The sequence below is a fragment of the Hyperoodon ampullatus genome (genome assembly GCF_949752795.1).
Source record: "Hyperoodon ampullatus genome assembly, chromosome: 3".
Lineage (NCBI taxonomy): Eukaryota > Metazoa > Chordata > Mammalia > Artiodactyla > Ziphiidae > Hyperoodon > Hyperoodon ampullatus.
Window position 1 is genome coordinate 33,725,545 of NC_136916.1, and position 23,595 is coordinate 33,749,139.

The 23,595-nt window shown below is 51.3% G+C and overlaps 1 protein-coding gene across 1 annotated transcript in view; it reads left to right on the forward strand.

Moving 5' to 3' along the window:
• The window catches only part of CEMIP (cell migration inducing hyaluronidase 1), a gene marked incomplete at both ends in the record, with an annotated part of 72,116 nt that overhangs the window by 22,408 nt on the left and 26,113 nt on the right, over nt 1–23,595 (forward strand). Inside the window, 5 exons of the mRNA XM_079700840.1 lie at nt 9,264–9,439; nt 11,644–11,853; nt 20,802–21,007; nt 21,754–21,823; nt 22,847–22,975. Of these exons, the coding sequence (XP_079556966.1) occupies nt 9,264–9,439; nt 11,644–11,853; nt 20,802–21,007; nt 21,754–21,823; nt 22,847–22,975 (791 nt within the window). The remainder of the gene's footprint in view (nt 1–9,263; nt 9,440–11,643; nt 11,854–20,801; nt 21,008–21,753; nt 21,824–22,846; nt 22,976–23,595) is intronic.

Below are 23,595 nucleotides of genomic sequence, written 5' to 3' on the forward strand. Positions count from 1 at the left end.
GGAGTTAAAGAGATACTTAAAATAGTGCCTGGCACCTGGTAAGTGCTCCATCAGTGTTAGCTGTTACTAGAGTTAGTATTAGGTGCAGTAGGTTAGCAACTGAACTGAAGGATGGAAAGGAAGGAAGGGGCAGGAGCCTCAGGCCAGTGGTTGAAACCTGTATATTTTATAGCTTATCGATTCTTCTCTTTGGGGACACGCAGTTTAAAGGAAGTTATAGAGGGAGAGAAGCAAGCCATTTCTGTCATTATTAGTAACAGACACACGAGGCCTGCCAGACCTGCAGTTGTCTACGTGTCCTGATGCTTCTGGGTGTGGAGGCTCTTCCTGTGAATGCGCGTGCCCCACCCTTCCTCCACCCTCAGACTGGACAGGCTTCCTCCCTCCTCCATCACAAGGACACCGCAGGGAGGTGGCAAGGAGCAGGTCATCATGTGTTCAGCAAACAAAGAGCACATATTCTATGCCAGGCAATGCTCCAGGCTTTGGGAAGCCATGGTGAACCACATAGACAAGTTCTCTGCCCTTAGGCAGCAGTGGAAATGGATATCCAGCGAAGAATCATCCCAATAAAAACGAAATCCCAAATGTGAGAAAGGCTATGGAAGAGGAGGATGGGGGATTGATGGGAGCATCGGAAAGGGGGGTTTGGCAAAGGCGCGGAAGACTCCCCAGAGGAATTAATGATTGAGCAGAGAGGTAACCGGGGAAGAGGGGAGGGGCTGCAAAGACCCTGTGCCGGGAAGAGCAGGCAGTGCTCCAGCTCCAGGAGAAGACCCAGGTAGCTTGAGAAGGAAACGGGGGGCTGGAGGAAGCGGAGACCCCAAATGGCACCTCGGGGCTTTCTTCTGAGTACAATGGCTTATTAGACTTCCTAGAGCCCCACTTACAGGACAGCACCAAGCAAAGCAATTCCTAGTGAGTGTTGGACCCTTGGGTCTTCACTGGGTGTCTTCTGTGTCTCCTGAGGACAATACATGTGGACAGGCCTTCTGGGTTGCCAGGTGTCCTCTGGGACTCTTGTCAGGAATGGCATTCAGACCGTTTGAGGGGATGTCACTGCTCACTGTTTTTTTTTTTTTTTGCGGTACGCGGGCCTCTCACTGCCGTGGCCTCTCCCATTGCGGAGCACAGGCTCCGGACGCGCAGGCTCAACGGCCATGGCTCACGGGCCCAGCCGCTCCGCGGCACGTGGGATCCTCCCGGACCAGGGCACGAACCCGTGTCCCCTGCATCGGCAGGCGGACTCCCAACCACTGCACCACCAGGGAAGCCCACACTGCTCACTGTTAAGTGACCCATGGAGCTGGGGCTGCCCTTGTGGCTTCTGGGAGGGTGAAAGCTTGCCTTTAAGGCCTTGCCTGCAGGGAGGTAGGAGGAGGGGCACCCCTGGGAGAGGCACTTTGTTCACACTGGCCCTCATCTGCACCTCAGTGTTGAGCGCCCTAGGCCTGGAGGGGAAATTTCATCTTGAGCAGGTCCTAATAGGGCAGCAGTGTGTGCCAAAAGTGACCCTGAGAATGAGGAAACCATGCGATACTGGGGCACGCCCGCCTCGCCCAACAGCGTGGTTTGGGTGTGAATGATGGTGCATTGCTGCAGGTGGCAATGTTTGGCCAACAGTTCCAGGGGCTTCATGAGGGCTGTGCAGGCTGGACAGAGGGTGAGATGGGGCTACTCTGGGCCCTGAGTACCAAGGGAGGAAAGGGTAAGTGGAGAAGATGATGCATCCCCCTCAGGACCCTCCAAACGCCCTTGGTTTAGGACTGCCTGTGTCTGTATCTCCACCAGCCCCCCAGCCCTGCCGAGCCCCTCCCTCCTGAAAGTTACTAGGCTCAGAGGGGACCATCTTGCTCAGAAGCTTTAGGGCTTACATGAAAACAGTGCCCCCTGGTGGACAGATTGGAAAAGCCCCAGGGAGGGGTATCTGTGAGGGGGGTGTGTGTGTGTGTGTCTTTCTGTTTGTCTGGCTGTCCTAGGGAGGCTCACATTTCTCCTCTTCAGCTCCAAGCCCATTCTGTGGCCCTCCATCCCCCATTGACATGGAGCAAGGACTCCACCTGCTTAGTTCTTTTCCAAAACTATGCCCCCATCCAATTACCAATTCGTGTTCTCCCCAGGCTGGCTGCAGAGAGGGACGCAGCCCTCCTGGATCCTCCTTCCCCAAATTCCACTAAACAGGCCTTTTTGCATAACGATTTTCTGACGAGAAACAGATGGGGGTAACAAAGTCATGAAAATGTGTGAATCATCTAAAAAAATATTTCAAAGTTTTGCCAACCACAGTGTGATTTTCAACACCTCCCGACGTGGCAATTAGAAATCTCCTCTTTATGATTCTTAAGCTGAATCTTATGTAATGGTTTAAAATAAATACATCCTTCGTCAGTGGGAAAAAAAAAAAAAGAAAAAAGAAATCCCCTCAATTTTCTACCCTATTTTCATTCTCAACTTCCCACTTTGTTTATAAGCCCCCATCACACACTTTTAAGTACTACTACTAATTAGTATTAACGTAGTTTGAGTTTCCTGTGATATGCTAAGCACTTTACGTAAACCATCTTTCTCACTCTTCATGACAACCTAACAAGGTGGGTGCTACTGTTTTCTCCATGACATAGATGAGGAAACTGATGTCCATGGAAATTAAACGTGTAGACTCATGCTTTCCAATATGGTAGTCAGCAGCCACATGTGGCCCTATAAATTTAACTGAAACTAATAAAATTAAAAATTCCATTCCTCAGTCCTGCAGGGCAGATTTCAAGAGTTCACTGGCCACACGTGGCTAGTGGCTACCATATCGGACAACACGGAATAGAGCATTTCCATCATTTCAGAACTTTCTAGTGAGGGCTGCTGGTATAGACCAAGCAAGTCTACTTGGTCGATCTGAGCCAGGATTCAAACTCAGAGCTCTCTGGCTCGAAGGTGACATGTTCTGCTTCATCCTTCCTCCAGGAGGGACCCTGTTCCCAACATCTTCTCTCAAAGATGACTGGACTGGAGGAGGAATCTGGGAGCTCTGTAGTTTAAATTTGCCTTTCTGGGACCCTCTAGCCTAAGTCCCTCTGGGATTGTCCTCGTGGTCTGAGAAGGGCAGACCCCACTGCCCCCTCCTGCAGAAACCCTGGGCCCTGATGGGTCTGAGCCACACGTACAGGAGTCTGTTTCTCCCACTGGAAGATCCTTGATGTTTTACCCTTCTCGACCCCAGAGTGTTTAGTGCCATGCTTGCCCTGTAGAGAGGGCTTGAAAGAGGGCGGGTTGTGGAACCGGGCCAGCTGTAGGATGAGCACTTGGAAGGGTCGATGTTTTATTCCCGTGCGGGGCAACTGTGCAGAGTCCTTCTGCATCCCACGCTTTCCCCACCCCTCATCTGTGCTCATGGCCCTTGTGGATTATTCGGGACAAATCTGGCTTGGCCACGTCTGCTTTCCCCTGGTTGGCCTTCCTGTATCAGAGCCTGGAGACAGAAGGGAGGGGTGAAGGCCGCGTGGGAGAATTCCACAGACAGGATGGGATGCTGGGAAAGCGGGGTGCACAGCTTCCCTGGGATAGTGGCCTGGGAGTGGGCTGTAAAGGCAGCAGCGGGACAGATAAACTGGCTGTAAGGCTTGTAAAATCCTGATAGGGAGCTCCACATAGGGGAAGGAGGCGGTGGGACTGGAATATTCTTTCAGCTCTCAATCTGTCTTACTGAGTCTGCTCCCAGGAGTCTAATCAGCACAGTTGTCCATCTACCTGGAAGTCACCCCTACCCTCTGGCTGCTTTCCCCCGTGGAACAAAGAAAGCTGTCAAACCTGTTATCTTCCAACTCCCCATCATTATAGGCTTGAAGCTAGTGGTGGGAGCCCTGGGTTCCAGCCTTCACTTGGGGACAGCTGCATGTGTCACTTCTGTCACACTAGCCCCCTACCATGCCCTCGGGGCTGTTCCAGGCACATTCCATGGATTAACTCATTTCACAACCATAGCTACCTTTCGAGATGTGTGCTATTGTTATCTCCATTTTATAGATAAAGGGTCTGAGGTTCAGGAGCTTAAATAATGTGTTCAGGGACTCACGGCTATGATCTGAGTCAGAATCCCACCCGGACAGCCCGGCTGCAGAGCCCCAGTCCTCCGCATCCACTGTCCCACCTCTCCAGTTGTGTTGAGACTGGATCCCTGAGGAAGGCCCTCTGGCCACCCACAGGAACAGAAGCCTCTGGTCAGCACCCTGCCTGGACACCACTTTTTTTTTTTTTTTTTTTTTTGTCGCTTCGCACAGCATGTGGGATCTTAGTCCCCGACCAGGGATCGAACCCGCGCGGCCTGCATTGGAAGCTCAGTGTCTTAAACACTGGAACCTCCAGGGAAGTCCCTGGACACCATATTTTACGGGGGGATGCTGACAAATTGAGAGGAGCCTCCTGAACTCTGAAATGCATACACTTTGAGGGATGGTTGGAAATCTGGAGATGCATAGCCTAGAGATGGGGAGGCTTGGCCTGGTTTCCTGGCTCTCCCAAGCACTGTGGAGACCCCAAGATGCAAAGGCTCATGCTGAGGGTAGTCGGGGAAGACTTCACTGAGAAGGAGCCATCACAGCTGGATCTTGAGGGACAAAGTGATTTGCTCCGTGGACAAATGGAGGAGGCTGTCCCAGCTAGAGAGAGCAGCTTCATTAAAAGCTCTGAGATGTAAATGAGCAGAAGCTCGCTCGGGGAATCATGGGTGGTCGGGTCTGGCTGCAGCAGAAGGGGACGTGTGGGAGTGATGGCGGGTAAGCCCACCAGAGTTTGGGTTTTACTCTGTTCATCCTGCGGGCGGCTAGGCAGCTGCTGTGCCCCCGGAGCTGCATGGGAAACTCCTTTCCTGCGCCTCTGGCTGGTAGGACGGAGCTCGCTACTCCCTGTAACCTCTTCTGTAACGTGCTGAGCCCTGGGTGGCGGAGCTTGGGGGGAACATCCCTTTGGGAAGCATGCTCTATGCTGTGCCTCTCGGGACCAGACCCTCAGGCCCCCATCACTTGCTTTGGCAAGTTCACCTCTGAACTGTCTCTAGGGCACTGGCAGGCAGTGCTTCCTTCTGCACCTCAAGAACGGTCCCGGGTGGCTTTGCTCGGTTGAGGAAGCCTTTGGAAGTTTTTCTGGGTGTTGCCAGGAGAGCTGTTCATTGGGGGGTCCACTAGTGAAGAAGAGGTCTGGGTCCACCGTGCCCAGAGGCATGAGGCCCGGAAGACCAGGAGCCTGCAAGTACTTGGGGAAAGATGCCCAGCTCTGGGAAAAAAGAAGGATCCATTTCTACTGACCCACTTACCTGCAGGGAGTGTTCTGAGCTGGGTGGTTCGGGAGACTAGGGAAAGGGGGTGCCTCCAAGCACAGCCTGCCTATCGGGATCCTGCGTGGGGAAGCAGTGGCCGGGCTCCAGGACCTTGGCTGTGCTTTAGTCACTGGGAGGGACGCAAGCAGAGCATGACCTTGGAGCAGACACAGGTGGCTCCTGAGCTGGAGGCTGCCTGCTGACTACCCCCTGACAGCAGGTCCTCCCCGAGAGAGAGGGAAGGCAGTGCACCCCCAGTGGCTGTCATGAGAGATCACTGCTGCCTGGATGTAGGTGACATGCTCAGCCCTCGAAGTCAGAGTCAAGGGTCCACGGAGAGTAAAGAGGTGCTGGAAAGACAGGTGTCACGTTTCATGTGCTTATGGCGAAGGTCCAGGCTCATGGCGCTCACTGGGTCCCAGACCCAGAGCCTGGCGGTGAAGAGAAAGTGCCCCCAGCACCAGTCATAAGGGCTTGAAAGGACATCCTTTCCTGGGGGCCGTGTCCCCGCATTCTCGCCCTGTCTCCACCAGGCCGGCCCTGAGCACCTTCTGCCTTCCATTTCCTCAAATGTGAAGTTAGGGAGCTGGCCTAAGTGACGGCAGAAAGCCATTCTGGGTCCTTCCGGGTCTGACTGTCTATCCTTAGATACAATTGTGATCAATATATCAGTATATCAGTCACTGGACTTTGGGTGTTCAAAGCTGGCATGCATGGGAGTCTCTTTCCTTATCAGCATCAGACGCTGCTCTGGGTGCAGCTTTCTGTCCAGCTGGGGTCACTCAGAAACCAGGTCAAAGCTCTTTTTGCACGGGCTTCCCTGGTGGCGCAGTGGTTGAGAGTCCGCCTGCCAGTGCAGGGGAAACGGGTTCGTGCCCCGGTCTGGGAGGATCCCACATGCCGCGGAGCAGCTGGGCCCATGAGCCATGGCCACTGGGCCTGTGCTCCGCAACGGGAGAGGCCACAACAGTGAGAGGCCCACATACCGCAAAAAAAAAAAAAAAAAAAAAAAAAAAAAAAAAAAAAAGCTCTTTTTGCAGAAGACCCTAACCTCCCCCCAACCCGAGGGCCTCGTAACTGGCTGCTTGTAAAGGTCCCAGAGCCAATGGGCAGAGGACGAGCCAGGGATGGGAGAGAGGCTCCTGCGTGGGTGCTAGAGGGGACTCTGCTTCTGGACCTTAAAACTGGACAGACTCATGGCCCTGTGACCCAAACCAGAAGCCACAGTGGGATGTGCTGGAGGATGAGGCACCAGTATCCTGCAGCACGAACTTGTTTTAAACTCTTTCCACTGGTTGATGTCAGGACCCTGGATGAGACTGAAGGCCTGACAGCCCCTATCCGTGGCATCCCTTTGACAGGGGACACAGACCTTCGGCTCAGGGGATAACAGTAAATTCCAGTAAATAGACTCTTTGAAAAGTTAATTTTTTTTTTTTATTACCTGAGACTTTTTAAAAGAAGGACTCTGTTATAGACTAACAGCCCTCAAAGATGTCCATGTGCTAATCTTTGGCAACTGGGAATGTGTTACCTTATGTGGCAAAAGGGACTTTGCAGATGTGATTAAGGCTCACGAGATGGGAGGTGAACCCGGATTATCTGGGTGGGTTCAGTGGAGTCAAAAGGGTCCTTAGGCTTCCCTGGTGGCGCAGTGGTTGAGAGTCCGCCTGCTGATGCAGGGGACACGGGTTCGTGCCCCGGTCCGGGAAGATCCCACATGCCGCGGAGCGGCTGGGCCCGTGAGCCATGGCCGCTGGGCCTGCGCGTCCGGAGCCTGTGCTCCGCAACGGGAGAGGCCACAACAGTGAGAGGCCGGTGTACCACAAAAAAAAAAAAAAAAAAAAAAAGGGTCCTTAAAAGGAGGGATACAGGAGGGTCAGAGTCAGATGTGATGACATAACAGATTGGAGGAAGGGGCCACCAGCCGAGGAGTGCTGGCAGCTGCGAGGGTCTGCAAAAGGCCAGGAACGGGTTCTCCCCTGGAGCCCCTGACAGGACCAGCCCTGGCGACTCCCTGACTGCTGACCCGGTGAAACGGATTTTGGACTTCTGACCTCCAGGACTATCAGAATAGAAATTTCTGTTGTTTTAAGCCACTAAGTTTGTGGTAAGTTGTTACAGCAGCCAGAAGAGGCGAATACCGATTCCAAAGGGAATATTTTCTTAGTTTTGCCGTGTACTCGTCTTACATCTTAAACTGAGATGCTTCAAAGAAACCACCATCTCCCTGAGTCTGCAGAATTCCAAAACAACAAACATTCTTTAAAAGCCAGCCCTCCCTGGGGATGAGAGAGCAGGGTGAGGTCACCATCAGTGGGTGCTGCTCAGGGATTTTATAACCACAGCCTTTGCACGTGGGCACCAGTGGTGTCACGGGGCTGAGCTGTGCCCTGTTGCTCAAGTCAAGTGAAAGCCAAGTGGTTCAGGCTGTGAATCAACATGAGAGGTTGTTGCTCTCTCTACCACTGCATCCTCAAAAAGAAGAGAAAGCACCTACGAGTCAGGTCAGCAGTCTCAGGGACCAGCTGAATCTAGAGGCAGCCTGCGGTCTCTTTATTCCAGAGAAGAATTTGGGATTGTTGTGGAGGCGATGATCAAAGACAGTTCCAAAGTTCCAAACCCGTGTCACCCTGCACCTTTCTTTTTTTTTTCTTTTTTTTTTTTTTTTTTGCGGTACGCGGACCTCTCACTGTTGTGGCCTCTCCCGTTGTGGAGCACAGGCTCCGGACGCGCAGGCTCACGGGCCCAGCCGCTCCACGGCATGTGGGATCTTCCCGGACTGGGGCACGAACCCATGTCCCCTGCATTGGCAGGCGGACTCTCAACCACTGTGCCACCAGGGAAGCCCATGATTGTTAGTTTTTAAAGATAGGAAGGCCTAATTGTGAAGCAGTTATACTCCAATAAAAAAAAAAAACTTCAAAAAAAATTATAACATCAAGAAAAAAAATAAAGATAGGAAGGCCTAGACGAGTCTCAAAACAGAACATGAACCCAAATGAGGGATGAAATGAAGCTACTAGAAGGGGAGGGCTCTTGGATTCAAGGCTCTTGAGCTTATTGGAAGGGCTGGGGCTGAGGTCAGTGGTATGAGAGAGAGACAGCATCCTCTCCTCCAAGGCCAGCGGGAGGGAGGGAGGTCGTGGTGAGGTCGACACAGAGTGGGGTGCAAGTTCTCTTTCATTGTTCTATATGCTACCATAGTGGCATCCAGAGCCCGGCAGTGCTGGACACAGAAGCTCCAATCTAGTTCTTTCTAGAAAATTCAGTTGTAGACACACACTCTATAGGAGGTTGAGGAAAGTAGAACATAGATTTGCCTACTTCAGCAGAATATGGATTTGCACTGCTTTAAAGCATTGGCTTTAAAGAGAGGGTTTGTTTTGTGCCTGTAAGACTCCCAACTGGTAGGCGGTCCAGGGCGTGAGCTCTGTGGGATCATCCAGAGACCAGGTTTCTTCCCTCACGTTGCTCTGCCATCTCCAGGGTATGTTCGCACCCACATGGGCGAGGCTGGCCCACCAACAGCGTCCATATCCCAGCCCTATGGGAGAGCAGGAGGCACCTGAAGGGTGTACACATTCCTTCTGCTACCCTATGACCACACTGACGTGCAGGGAGGCTGGGAAACGTGGTTGTCCCGGGGAGCCTTGTGTCTAGCTAAAATAGAAGATTCTAGTACGGACAAGCAAGAAGAGGGGACAGAAACTGAGGGACAAATAGTCATTTTTGCCATGGGCTTCAGACATAAGCATGCATGCCTGTGAATCCTGCCTCTTCATTCAGGCAAGTAATCTCACCTCCCTGGGCTTCATTATTCTACAAAATGGGACTCGGGGCCACGGGGACCACCATGCACCATGTAAGCAGCGGAAGCACCTGGCAGGGCCCTGGAAGACAGTGGGCACACACAGTACCTCTGATTTCCCACTTTCCCTCCTTTCTGCCCTAGGGAAACCAATGTACCTGCACATGGGGGAGGAGGTGGATGGTGTGGACATGCGGGCCGAGGTTGGGCTCCTGAGCCGGAATATCGTGGTGATGGGGGAGATGGAGGATGAATGCTATCCCTACAGCAACCACATCTGCAACTTCTTTGACTTCGACACCTTTGGGGGCCACATCAAGGTATGAGTCTTGCCTGGCTGAGGCCATCAACCCAACCAGGAGGATTCCAGTGATGCCAGCCTATAGGCAGGGATTCTTGGTAGGGAAGGGTATGGAGGGGCAAAAGGTAGGACCAAGAGAAGGGTACCTTTCTGGAAATTGGAGGAGCCTTATGTATTATGCATCTGTGTGCAATTCCACCTGTCTGTACTTGGGAACAAGAGAGATGACAGAGGAACGTCGCTTACCCTGCAGTCACATGGCACATGGCACACTGCCTTCATGCTCCCTGCCTTCATGAGTTTCAACTTTTAATCATAGCTTTCATTCCCTTTCTTCATTGTTTAACCCTGGCCACTTCCTAAAAGAACGGGCATTTAACTCACAAAAACTTGCATTTGCAATAGATCCATTAAAATACAGATAAGATGGGGACTTCCTGGGTGGTCCGGTGGTTAAGACTCTGTGCTCCCACCGCAAGGGACGTGGGTTTGATCCCTGGTTGGGGAACTAGGATCCCGCATGTTTCACGGCGCGGCCAAAGAAAAAAACAAAAACAAAGAAACAGAGATGTTAAGCAGGGGAGAAGAACTAGAAGTTCTAGCATTACATTTACCTGTGAGTTTCCTGGTGGAGACTCAAGACCAAGACAGAGATGATGACAAAAACAAAGAAACAGAGAAGATGTTAAGCAGGGGAGAAGAACTAGAAGTTCTAGCATTACATTTACCTGTGAGTTTCCTGGTGGAGACTCAAGACCAAGACAGAGATGATGAGCTGCAGAGTTCTCATTGCGCAGTGAAGGAAAATGGTATCAATTCATTGGAGCTCATGTTTTCCTAGCATTCAGCTCAAAGAGGAATTCCTTTTGCATCTCTCTGTAAGGTGCCTTTATCTGGCATATTAAATATCATAAGACACCCCAATGTTCTTCACGAGGCCATTGCTTCCAATGATTTGAGATTAAAGCTGGTAGAATAACACTATTACCTTGGTGTTTTGTAAAGAGAGTTCTTTAGAAGTTAAAATCATATGCTTTAAGGATGAGACTTTTTGGTAATCTGACTGAAAGGAATAATGGAGTGAAACTTACGGAGTTCATAATGGGGGCCCTACTGGCATAGGTAAGACCATATTTTCTGTCATACGGGCCTAATATAAGATTTCTAGCATCCCTGGCCCCTGCTCATTAAATGCTAGCAGTGCTTCCCAGTCGTTGCAACCTCCAAAAACACTTCTCCATATTTCCAGTCAGTTTCAAGGGATGAGATGGGGACAGAGGTGGTGGTATAATCTTCAGCTGAGAAACTCATTAGGGAGACTAGAGCAAAAATAGCAGGTTTATGTTACTCAAGCTGCTGCAACCCCATTTCCCATTTTGAGAGTAATCCCTAAGTGATCAGAGCCCTCCTTCCCACTTTGCCCAAACTAGGCCTCAGAATCATTCTTAACACAGCTCTCCAGGGCAGCCACTACTGGAGTTGGCATTCCAGCTGACACCTATTTTTGGAAGGCATGGTTAGCATGTCCTTAAGTCCTCCTTCTCTAGTAGAAGTTAGCTGAACTCAGCTTGGGACAGGAATCATTTTTGAACCGTGCTTTTATGGTGAGCTCCTGGAGTGTCGACACTGAGTGTGATCAGGTGGTTCCTTTGGAATGTGTAGGAATGGCTCTGGGTATACTATGACGTGAGCATGTGGAGCATCCCACAACTCACACACACGCTGCCAGATGCTCAACACCCCCTTCTTACACCCAGGAGAGGGCCTCAGATGGTGGACCAAGCACGGGCTCTTACTGCCCCAAGGTCCAGCCTGTCCTGGATTCCCCAACCGTCCTAGGGCATGCTGTTTGCCAGTCTCCCCCGGATTACCTCAGGGTTATCCCTTTCTCATAACACTCAGTGGCTTAGGAGGCAGGAAAAGAGGGTTGAGGCAAGCCCCAGCCGCTGCACGGTCCCACTGCACCTCTTGATTCCAAGCAGTTCATTGCCTTGCAACATGCCTGTGTTATTAGCAGCAGCCTGTCTCCCTTGAGATGGGAAGAGTCAGGCATCTTAACCCACTTGCAGAGAATGTCTTTGATTCACTGAGTACCCGAGGTGGGGATCAGCAAAGCACGTTGAAGACAACACGTGTGCATTTCTGGAGTGTGGGCAGCAGCGAGGGGTATTGGGGAGCATCTCATGGACTCCTTCTCACTCTGGGCTCTCCTCTCCCCGCCAGTTTGCACTGGGGTTCAAGGCCGCACACCTGGAGGGCGTGGAGCTGAAGAACATGGGCCAGCAGCTGGTGGGTCAGTACCCAATTCACTTCCACCTGGCGGGCGATGTGGATGAAAAGGGAGGCTACGACCCGCCCACGTATGTCAAGGACCTCTCCATCCACCACACGTTCTCTCGCTGCGTCACTGTCCACGGCTCCAATGGCTTGTTGGTGAGCACATCCTTCCCGGGGAAGCCAGGGATCCAGAGCCCCTTCACCCTCTCATCCCTTCCCTGCATGCCAGTCTGCTCACTGCTGGGCCCAGGGACCGTTAGCAATGGCAGTATGCTTAGATCTAGTCACTTGGTCCAGGGCCATTGGGGGTTGAACCATCCTTAGCTCAGATTTTAGAACAGTATCAATTGAGAACAGGTCACTGACCAAAGAAGAAGGAGAAAATAGGGGTGTATCTTTGCCAAAGGCACCAAGCTACAGAGATGGGTGAGCAATTAGTGGTCCCTGGGAGTCTAGCTCTTACTGCATCTTGCTTTCCCCAAGGATCATTCCATGACTGTGTGCCATGGCAAATCTGTTAACTGCAGACAAGGCAGGGGTCACACCCAGACTCTGTACTGTGGCATCTGCCTGACAGGCTTGAGGTCGTGGCAGCAGTGGGCCCTTTTCCTTTTTCTTCTGTTGAACCAAGTGTCATCAGAGCAAGCACTCCTGGGAGAAACGCCTTCATTAGTAAATTGGGGTGTGTGTGTGTGTGTATGTGGCTTGTCTTGATTTGCACAGATAATTTTTACACTAAATTGATCCTTCTTTAAATGAATTCAATGTATATCCTCCATAAAATTTTCAATCTGGACATTACAAAATGGCACCCTGCACGCTGAATCCAGCTTGTGTTTGGTTTGGCTTATATCAGGTTTAGAGAAACATTTGATAATTTTACACGAAATGGAACTTTCTTTCGATGCACTAAGCTCATCTCCTCTATGAACTTTTAAACTGGATGTCACAAAATGGCACCCAGCAAACTGAACCTGGCGGCCAGATGTGCTTTGTTTGGCTGAAGTGTTTCAAGAAACATTTGAATTAGTTTTCATCATTTAGAAATGTAGAGATTTCACATAAAACTCTGGATTCTTGGCTTCTCTTGAAAAGTAGTTGGAATTGGCAACACTAGACCCACATTCCTGCGTGGCAACAATGGATTCAGGCAAAGTCATAGCACCCCACCAAGCTGGGCTTATGCTCTCTGGTTTACGCTATGCCCACCACTTCCTAGTACCCTACAGTAAATGCCCCAGGCAGGGCCGTTTATCTCGTTGCCTGTTGGCCTCCGTGGGCATTTGAGTCTGTGACTTCTGCTTTAATCCAAACATAAGGAGCCTCCCACCACGCATGCGGGGATAGGAAGATGAGGAGGCCTGTCAGTGTGTGGCGGGTGAAGCCACTTTCAGTCCTATTCAGTGTGCTCTTACAAAGGAGTGCCTGCTGTTTCTGTATTTTCAATGCTCTGACTTGAAACCCACCGAGTATAAAGAAGAGAGCATGGGTTTTGGGGCACAGTCTAGAAGGGCCTGGTCCACAGGTCATGGGCTGTGGACCTCGGGCAAGTTGCTTACCCTCTCTCAACCTCAGCTCCCTCCTCCATCAGGTTGGGGACATAACACCAAACACATAGGGCTCTGAGGGGCCAGCGCCACGAGGGAGACCCTAGACCCGGGACCCTGCCCGCTGGGCTCACGTGCAAATGTTGGCTAGGAACCAGGGCCGGTTCCCCCAGCAGGGGGGTAGAGGGTTGCAGCTGGAGTAGTTGCTGGGAGACATGGGATTATTTTTCGGGTCCAAGAAAGAGGCAAAGGAAGATGTTTTCTGACAAAAGCAGAAAGATAACAGGATTTTGAATAAATTCGGAAGGTTAGGGATGCAGTAGAAGACACAGGATGAACTTGGGCTCTGGAGCCAGACACTGTGGGTTCCCATCTGGCTGCCACTTCCTAGCTGTGTGACCTGGGTCAGGTCGTCTCCATGCCTCTATTTCCTCTTCTGTAAAATGGGGAGCAAGGGACATGGACATGGACATGCCGTGCCAAGGGCCTGGCCCAGGTTGGGCCCTGGGAGCAGGCGCCTGGTGGTCCCATTCGCTCGTGCGGTGTGCTGAGTGAATGCACTGAAGGCAGTTGGTGACTCAGCTGAGAAGGCGTGCTAAAAAGAACAATGTAGAGTTGGTGAGGAAACATCACAGGGCTGAGCCTTAGGAGCTTGACCTGCTTGAAGCATTTGTTCTAAAGTTTTGTCCTTAAGTTTAACTTAAATTCGACTCTGTCTAATGTTGCTCAAGAGAAAAATATGAAGATTACAAGAAGTCTGTAGTTCCAGATCTGGGTTGATTTGAGTGGAAGCTGTTCTGAATCTCTGGGCAATCACATACGTGTGCACACACACACGCACACACACAAACACACACATACTTGCCCTGTGGACATATGGCTGTGCTTTCCCACCCACTTGCTGTGTGATCTCGGGCAAGCTATTTAGTCACTTAGGTCTTCAGTTTCCTCATATGTGCTGTGCAGAACAGGATGGCAATCCCCCATGGCTGTTCGGTTAGAAACTATATATGCGATATTTTGGGCCATCTTAGTAATACAGATGTTCCTCTGAGCAGTGATCCCAGGTCTCAGCCACAGGAACGGGCTCATGTAGGGGGAGGCAGGGCAAGAAAAGTGCTGTGGGGGGAGCCAGAGGGCCTGTTCTCTGGGGCCCTCATCAGGACAGCGCTGAGAGGGAGCATCTCCGTGCACATGCAGGCTGGGGAGAGGTGGGGAAAGTTAGCACAGGCCAGGCGTCCAAGTTCATGGATATGGGCAGCGGACGGAGAGCGGTGTGGGGTGGCATGGAAGGCAGGAGGCGAGGAGTGGCTGCGGAACTGGTGCCTCCGGAACAGCCAGATGGGTGAGTTGCACCCACGACAGAGATAGATTTTTGGAGCCAGAGCTTTGGACAACTCAGGACCCGAAGACCCTGCCTACCAAAGCCTTCCTCCTGTCTGGCCGCCAGGGATGCCAGTCACCAGACTGGGAGGGCGCATCCATCAGCTCTCTGGGTGTCATCCAGACGCCAGGTGGTCCAGGTGCTTTGCACAGGCCTTGCCGAGGTGCCAGCACAGCCTCATCTCGATGGCCACACGGGGCTCCCACCACACTCTGCTCAGGCCCGCGCTTGGCAGCCAAGCTGGTGCTTAGGATTTGGAGCCTGCAGATCTCTGTGGCCTTTCAAGGGGAAACCAAACAGCCATGGCTTAGAATCTCGATGATGTACAGGCCTCTCCATCTCTGAGCCAAAGAGGCAGCAGGATAACAGAGGGCATTCTGTGCCCTTCTCTGAGAGCCGCACCCCTGGACGGGAGTTGGGGTTTTATGGGTTAGCACCTCACCCTATAAAGGCTCCATCACTGGGGCAGACAGTTCCAGGTTCAGAAATGCTGCCTTGGGAGCTGCACTCCCTCCACCAGGATTTCACATTTGCTTCCTTCATTTTGGCTCTAAGGATTTACCCACAGCTATGTTTGGAAAGATGTTTTTAGCTTGATGGGATGAAAGGAGGCCAACAGCAGACAAAGACCGTATTCTCACTTAGGGAGCAGAGACCACTCAGGAACCTCGGGAATGCCTTTTCCCTCACGCCATCCCCAACCTGGAGGTGCCCTAGACCCCAGACAGGCAGTCACTGGCTTGTTGGGAAAAGGGGTTCCTATGTGTGCCCAGCTGGGAGGTGCTGCTCCCCTCACCACTGCTAGACACGCACTGGTACCCCCATCCTCAGAGAGCAGCTTCCCTCATCCCCGCCTCCTCCTGGGGCGGCCCACCTTTGGTCTTTCCCTTTCTTCACCACCAACTTTGGGAAGGAGTAGTCTGAACTTGAGATTTCTGCCAGCATCTGTCGACCAACAAAAATGTGGGCTTCGCAGCTTTTGTTCCCCTGAGCCCTGGTGACGGCTCTCGGTAACGTAACTGCACACACTAGCGCTCAGCTCCTGCCCTGCAAGCCCACTGCCCCCTGCTCCCTCCTCATCCGACTCTTACCCTTTCCCATGGTGACAGTGCTTGCCCGCATCAGTCAACTAGCCAGGTTAAAAGGATAGAGTCGTAGCAACCTGTGTTCTAAGCCTGCCAGTGAGAACTTGACTGATGGAGACTTTCTGAGCCTCAGTGCCCTCCTGTGTAAAGTGAGGGTGATGATAGAACCCATCTCAAAGGCTTTGGGGGAAGATTAAACCAGATAACGCATGTGACATACTTAGCAATGATATTAAATAGTATTGTCACTGTGCCTCTTTCCCTGTGTTCTGTGTAAACCTCACTGGTTCCATGAGATGGTAGTAGGTATCCCTCCCACACACAGAGTAAGCCCAATAATTACATGACCTTGGCAAACATTGAGTATGTGTCTTTCCTCCCCATTTTAGGAATTCACCGTGCATGCTAGCTTTGTCAAGGTTGCAGTAAAAATGCATTTGATGCTGATGATCCTAGCAATGTCAAAACTCATTCTAAAGTGCAGAGCCCTTTTTTCACACAACCTTTGCCTTCCACAGAGTTAGTGTTCTACAGAACAGAGCCTGGGAAATGGCTTTCGTGATACTGACACTGTTGATGGTGTCCTTCTTGAAACTGGGGGGTTTGCACCAAAGCTCTGGGATGCTGGCAGATGGGAGGCAAAGCCTGCCTTCAAAGGAAGGGGCTACTGCACGTTATCTGAGGGGTGGACAGCTGTGGGTGTAAGATGGGCTCACGCTACATCTTACTGTGCGTTTCTGAGCTCTGAGGCAGGACACGGGGGTCACCTAAGTATTCTTTTCCGGAAGACAATGAATCCATTCCAGTTCTCTTGAGAAAGGTAAAAAAAGACTCTGGTATGGATTCTGCCTGTTTTCGCCTCTTTTCCTTTTTTACAGCAGAGTGGATAGGAGAAGTAAACATGTCCCGTCTTTCTTTCTCACCTCATTCACTGCTCCAAGTGTGTTACCTTTGCTATAAAGGCCTCCAGTAGCAACCAGGATGTCCTCAACAGGCTGCCACATTGACTATGCAGGGGGCGCCCTACATGGACTGCAGCCAGTCCTCAAGCCCTCCAGCCTTAGGGAGACACCTTCCCTTTGGCTTTCCACTAAAGAGGACTGGAGCTCCTTTACCTCTTTGGTGGGAAACTCAGTGCCCTCTGTCCCAGTCTCAGAGCTCTGGGGATTGTGGGCGAGGCTTCTGTTTTCCCTGATTTCCCCTTTTTCCAGTTTCTTGAATTCGGTCTCACTCATTTCTTGCTTCATGAGCTGCTCTCATCTCTCCTTCCCTCCTGAGCCCAAATGAGGAACCCAGACTCCTGGGCTTGTTTTCCCCCAAAGTTTAACTGGCCAGGGCTTCCGCTGGCAGAGTGGGAAAGAGATGGGAAGGAGGTAGGGGTGCGTCATAGATCAGCACAGAAATCAACTGGAAATGGAGAAACAGGTCCCTCTTCTTAAACCCTCCCCTCCCCTCCCCTCCACCTGGCTGCGGGGGTCCTTCCTTCTCCTCCTCCGCTGCTCCTGGGCCGCCTTAAAAACTCATTCTCAGGACTTCCCTGGCAGTCCAGTGGTTAAGACTCTGCGCATGAGTTAGATCCCCGGTTGGGGAACTAAGATCCCACATGCCGCGCAGCGGGGCAAAACAACAACAAAAAACACATCCTTCTCCTTATTAGGCAGAGTGATTGGGCTCTCCATTTCCTTTTCCAGCTTCTATTTGCATATTCAGAAACTCATTAACACACCCTGCAAAGCAAATTACCACCTACTCCAAGGCTCTTTTCTTTAGCATCTCAAACAAACAAACAAACAAAAATAGAAAAGACAAGTAAACAGCAGAAGCTCAGAAATTACAATCTTGCTTTTAATAAGATCCTATTTGTAGCCAGGTTTCTCACTAAGATGAATTATATCAGTCCCACCCTAGAAGGCAGAATCAGAGATATAGTTCATTTCTGTGTGTATTTGTTTTAAACAGTAATTTCTTTTTTGTACTGTGTACAGGTTTCAGGGGGAAGTCCTCACTTGGGGTGACTCTATGCCCTGATTTGCAAAGAACAGTTCCATGTTACACCTGCTATCCCAGATGACTGACTAACGGTACCCCCTTTCACTCTCGATAATGTCCTGGTTCAGACAATAAACTAAACGGTCACCCTAATTGAAGCCGTTCCTGAGAGCTGGGGAGTTTCATCCTTCACAATGTCATGCCTAGACTCCACCTAACAACAGCTGAAGACTTAAAACAGCTCTCAGGAATCGCTTTCATGATTGTCAGTCATAAGGGAATACGTCCAGAAGAACAAAGGGAAAATACAGTTTGTGCAAGACAATGGCAGGGAGCTTACACACTGCTTCTGGGTAGCATGCATGGGGATTCAGCGGGCACCCGTAAGTCCATACGTATGTGTCTGTCTATCCAGCCACTTACTATCTACCTATCTATCTGTCATCTCTCTCTGTCTGTCCATCTCAAGCTATGTCACAGTTTAAGTATCTAATTCTGGGAAATGTTCTAAGGAAGAACAATCGTACAGTGTCAGAGCTGGAAGGGATTTCAGAAGTCTCCCTAAGGACACTCAGGCAAATGACACTGCAAGTTTGTGATGAAGCCAAACTTGAACTTGTGTCTTCTACTCCCAGCCCAGGGCTTCCTTCGACCTTATCATGCTTCTCTCTGAACTCTATATGCCACCTCACCCCACTACTAACGAGAAGAAAGAAATGCAACACAAGATGGGAGGTTACTTTTCTGGTGCTGTTGAGAATTGATTAGGACACAGGTTTTGGATCAGACAGATGGAGAAGCAAGTCTCAATCCGTCCTTGCAAGAGAAGTGACTCAGGCAACTTTCTAAGTCTCGGTGCCATCGGTAGAAAGGGAATAGTAGTTTTGGTAAGGATTAAATGAGAGAATGTATGTAAAACATTTCACAGTAAACAGTAGTTATTTTTATTCATTTCCAAAAGAAAGGGTTTTTCTCTCCAGAGCACAACTCAAGGGGCCTGGAGGGAATTTCTTATTCAGACATTTGTTAGAATAAGAAAGTACCCAATTCATTATTCACGTACATTCAAAGAGGACACCCAAAGTGTGATCCAGACAGCGGGCAGCTGGGTGCCTAGGATTTCAGAGGAGCTATGGGCCCGGGTCTGAACGCTGCTCCATGTCCCTCCTCTGGGCCTGAGTGTCCTCCTCTGTAACGTGAAGGCATTGAACTTGCTCTCGATGTCCCTGCCAGCACGAGCAGCCCACGTTTTCTTGCCCCTTCCTCCCATGCTTGTCTTTCCAGGCTATTTGCAACAAACTTTCCTAGCTCACTAGGAGGAAAGGAAGCAGTCCCACTGCATGATCTTGGTATTGACTAAAATGCTTATTGGGGGACTGAGTAGCATTCAAGATCACGGCCTCGCCTATTACCAAAGATTAAGGAAGCGAACCTTGTTTGAGAAAACGAAGAGCTTGCCTGGAATAGGGCAGTTGTGCCTGTGCTCCGTCCTCCTGGGTGAATGGACACAGTCAGAAAACGGGGGTTCCAGCCCTGGCTTTGCACACGTGGGTTGTGTGACCTTGGGCAAATCACTCAACCTTTCTGAGTCTCATTTTCCTCATCTCTGAAAAAAAATTAATACAGGATTGTGTAAGATTTCAGCAAGATGAAAAGATATAAGAGCCCAGGCCAGTGCTGGGACATAAAGGGTCCTAGTTCTGGATGCTTCTAGAGCATGTCTGCCTGGGAGTTGGGGAGTAGGTAAGATTTGCCATAGAAAAGGCTCTGGAGGGAATTGGGGTGTTTACCCTCGATTAGTGCTTCTCAGTCAGGGACAACTTTGTCACCTCCCTTCCCCAGTGGAATACTTGGCAATGAATGCCTGGAGACATTTTTGGTTGTCACAGCTGAGACGGTCCTGCTGGCCTCTAGTGGGTAGGGGCCAGGGATGTTGCTAAACTTCCTACAGTGTACAGGACGCCCCTCGAAATGGTAACAGTGCTGACGGGGGAGTTGTTTGGGGATGATGTGTGAATGTTCCAGGGCCTGGTGCAGCAGTGGGTACTTAATAGGTGTGGGTAGAATGGTGTCAGAGGGGAGCAGCAGCTTCCTTGGTTGGGTGACGTCACTGGGCCGTCAGGGCCCCAGGGATGGGCATGAGGATGGAAGATCTCAGACCGCTAGTGAGGTGTTTCTCACCATCCTCATGCCCCGCTGTGGACAGGGCACCTTGGGAGGTAGCGAGCATCTCACCTGTGGGGTGTTCAAGTGACGCAGGATGCCCGTTTGTCAGGGATGCTCGTGAACAGAGTCCTGCTTGAGGAAGGGAGCTAGGGCTCAGGCCAGAGGCCCTCTACCCCCGTTCTCGTTCTCAGATTGATGAGTTCATAGACATTCAGACCCAGAAGGGGCCTAGGAGATCCTGGACTTGGACTCCTCCATTGTGTGGTGGGGAACGTGTGTTGGCGAGAGGTTGGCAGACTTGTCTAAGAGCCTGTGATGTTTGTGGGCACAGCTAAGACTGTACTCCGCGTCTCTCCATGTCTTCAAGTGGTTTCTCTACTTGGCCCACTGACTCTGAGATTCCAAGAAGAATATTGAAGAGCTGGAGTTTGCAGCATTTTCTGGTTTTCTGCAAGTGTGGCTTGTTGTGGTTGCAGGCTTCAAAGCTGGCTTGGATCCATGGGAGAGGGCATGGTGAGGAACCAGTCTTACTGGCTGAGCCAGCCCTGGCCTGGCTCAGACGGAGCTCTCCCTACCCCCCTTTCTGGTGGGACCTCTTGGTGAAAGCCTCCACATAAAGTCCTGTGAGCAGTGGACTCGCCGTGTCCTCACCAGATTAGGCTCACAAGGCCTCGTCCACGGTCTCCAGTTGGGCCCACTTCTAGCATTTTGTTCTCCTCCCCACCCCACGAAGGCTCAGTTGCAGCACCTCCAGCTGGAAAGGACTTTAAAGTCACGGCTCTGTCGTACCCATGTCAGGTCCATCTCCAAACCCCCAGATCCCCTCTCAGAGCCTGGTGCCTGGCTCAGGCTGTTTAATGTTTGTTGAATGGATGAATGAGCACATGAGTAACGACGCTGGGCGAACTGTCGCCCCTGTCTTGACCCCTGCAGGTCAAGGACATTGTGGGCTATAATTCTTTGGGCCACTGCTTCTTCACGGAAGATGGGCCAGAGGAACGCAATACCTTTGAGCACTGCCTCGGCCTCCTTGTCAAGTCTGGAACCCTCCTCCCCTCCGACCGCGACAGCAAGATGTGCAAGATGATCACAGAAGACTCCTACCCGGGGTACATCCCCAAGCCCAGGCAGGACTGCAAGTAAGCACCTCCCTCTCCCTGCCCTGAACCGTGCCGGGCCTGTGTGCACGTGCTCACACGACTTCCCAGCCCAGCATCTGACTTCTCACTCCTGGGTTCCTGAGCGGCTTGGACCTCACAGCCCTTAACCACCTAAGGCTCTCAGCTGCTCAGACAGAGGGCAGGAGTGTGTTTTCTACTTCTCCCTTCTCAGTGTGCCTCACGGGCATCGTTTTTGGCCAAAGAGAACCACTGTTCTCATCCTCAGGCTTTTCCTGAGGCCACACAGTGCTCCTTTGAGGAGAGGAAGCAGGCTGCCACCTCGGAGCCCACAGCGTGTCCACGTGGGCACCAGCTGCACTGGTCTGTTTCTTGACATGAGAGAGTCAGAGACAGAGAGAGAGAGAGAGAGAGCTTCTTGTACAGTCAACCTTCTGAGTCCAGGGCCTCTCCCTCAGAGACAGCCATTTTTCTGGGTTCTCCTGACTTATATTTCTTCTAGGGTCCATCTCAGATTTAACCCACAAACTTGCTTATACCTTCAAGAGCCATGCCCCATTCAAATTCTGAACGTGTTAAAGGCATAAATGCACCCCAGTTTAATGAGAAAACTGGGTTTCAGATCAACAAATCAAGGGCATCTCAAGTCACTGATAAGAGGCTCATCAAAGCAATGTTAGAGTCCCTGACATGGGCCACCCCTCCGCCCTGGGCAGCAAGATGGGAGCCAGTAGCCCCCTGTCTGACGCCATTCAATCTGCCCACAGTGCTGTGTCCACCTTCTGGATGGCCAATCCCAACAACAACCTCATAAACTGTGCTGCTGCGGGATCTGAGGTGAGCAGAAACATCCCTTTTTTGGGTGGGGCTGGGGGAGAGGAGACGGCTGGGGCCAACCCTGAAAGATGTGTGCCCTGAGCCCCCAGTCTAGGTATCTATGCAGTCAGGCTTAGCGTGAAGAGGGAAAAGCCAGCTTGGGAGGCAGATGGACTTGCTTTTAAGTGATGCCTCTGGCCCTTTGTCACACTGGTGATCATAGCTAATGAGTAATCCATAGCATTATTAGATGCCTGGCACATCAGTGTTCTAAGCTCAAATTTTTTTATTATATTTTTCACACTTTATTTATTTTTTATTTTTTGTGTGTGTTGGTGTGTGCACAAGTTCATTTATTTTTATTTATTTATTTTTGGCCATGCCACGCAACATGCGGGATCTTAGTTCCCCATCCAGGCATTGAACCTGTGCCCCCTGCTTTGGGAGCATGGAGTCTTAACCCCTGGACTCCCAGGGATGTTCCATAAGCTCCAATAATTTAATTCTTGTGTCAACCCTATGAGGTTTGTACTATGGTGGGGAGGAAAGTAAGGCAGGGACATGCACAGGATACAAACACGGTATTCTGCCTACACAGCCCTGCCCTTACCCACCCCTCCGTGCTGCTTACCTTCCTGGGGAGCAGGTCAGGTGCCGTCTCTGGGCCTCAGCTTCCATATCTGCAGAATGAAAGGGTAAAGCCAAGAACACTCAGGAAATCCTCCCATTATGTGTCAGGAGGGGGAGATTAACCCCGGCAGTGACTCTGAAATCCAGCCATTTGGCGCCCATGGCTGATACAGTAGGACCACAGATACAGTAGGACCACAGAAGGGTTTTAACAGTCAGGATGGATGCCCACCCCCCAAAATATATTCGCCTCAAACTTCTCGCTGTTTCCTGCGGGTGTGTCTGGGAATGGGCGTTGGGGCCATTTGGGTAATAGCGCTAGGCCCACCCCTAGTTTGGGCAATCCAGTCACCCCAACAAGAAGCTCCCTGGTGCTGAATTCTGTGGCTTCCCCCCCATGTCCTCCTCCACCAGGAAACTGGATTTTGGTTCATTTTTCACCATGTACCGACGGGCCCCTCGGCCGGAATGTACTCCCCAGGTTATTCAGAGCACATCCCACTGGGAAAATTCCTTAACAACCGAGCACACTCCAACTACCGGGTAAGTCCTTCCAGGCCTCCCCGCCCATCCACTGGTCCTCGTTCCCAGGCCTGTGCATGATTAGAGCCGGAAGAGCCAGAGCTCCTCCTGGCAGCCCCAGAGCTGGGCCCCTGAGTTTGATTTCGCAGTTCACTTGGTGGGGATGGGAACGGTGGTGACTCCGAAAAGCCAGGCCTGATCTGTGAGCTAGGGAAGGTCAGGACCTTGTTCTGCAGGAAGATGAAGGCAGCATCAGCATCCTCTCCTCTGGTCGCTTTTTTTTCTGGGAAGCGGGTCCTCCATCCATGCAGTGCTAAGGAGGCAGGTGGAAAACAGAAATTTCTGTCATCTTCGTTTGCTCATCAGTAGTTCTGTGTGTCCAGCACCAAGCAAGGTGCTGGGGAAAGGGACCGGGCTCTTGGGTGTGTCAAGGGCCCCCAGTTGAGGACAGCATCCAGACCAGAGTCGTGGGCACGCGGGAATGGAGCTGGGGAGCGAGGCTGAGACCAGAGATGCCGTGCTGGGGACAGAGGTGGTCTTGGGGACGCAGGGGCAGTGTGCAGGTAGAGGCCCAAATGTCAAGGCTGTTCTTCTGGTCCGCTCCCTAGTGGTACAGATGAAGAAACAGAGGGTCCTAGAGG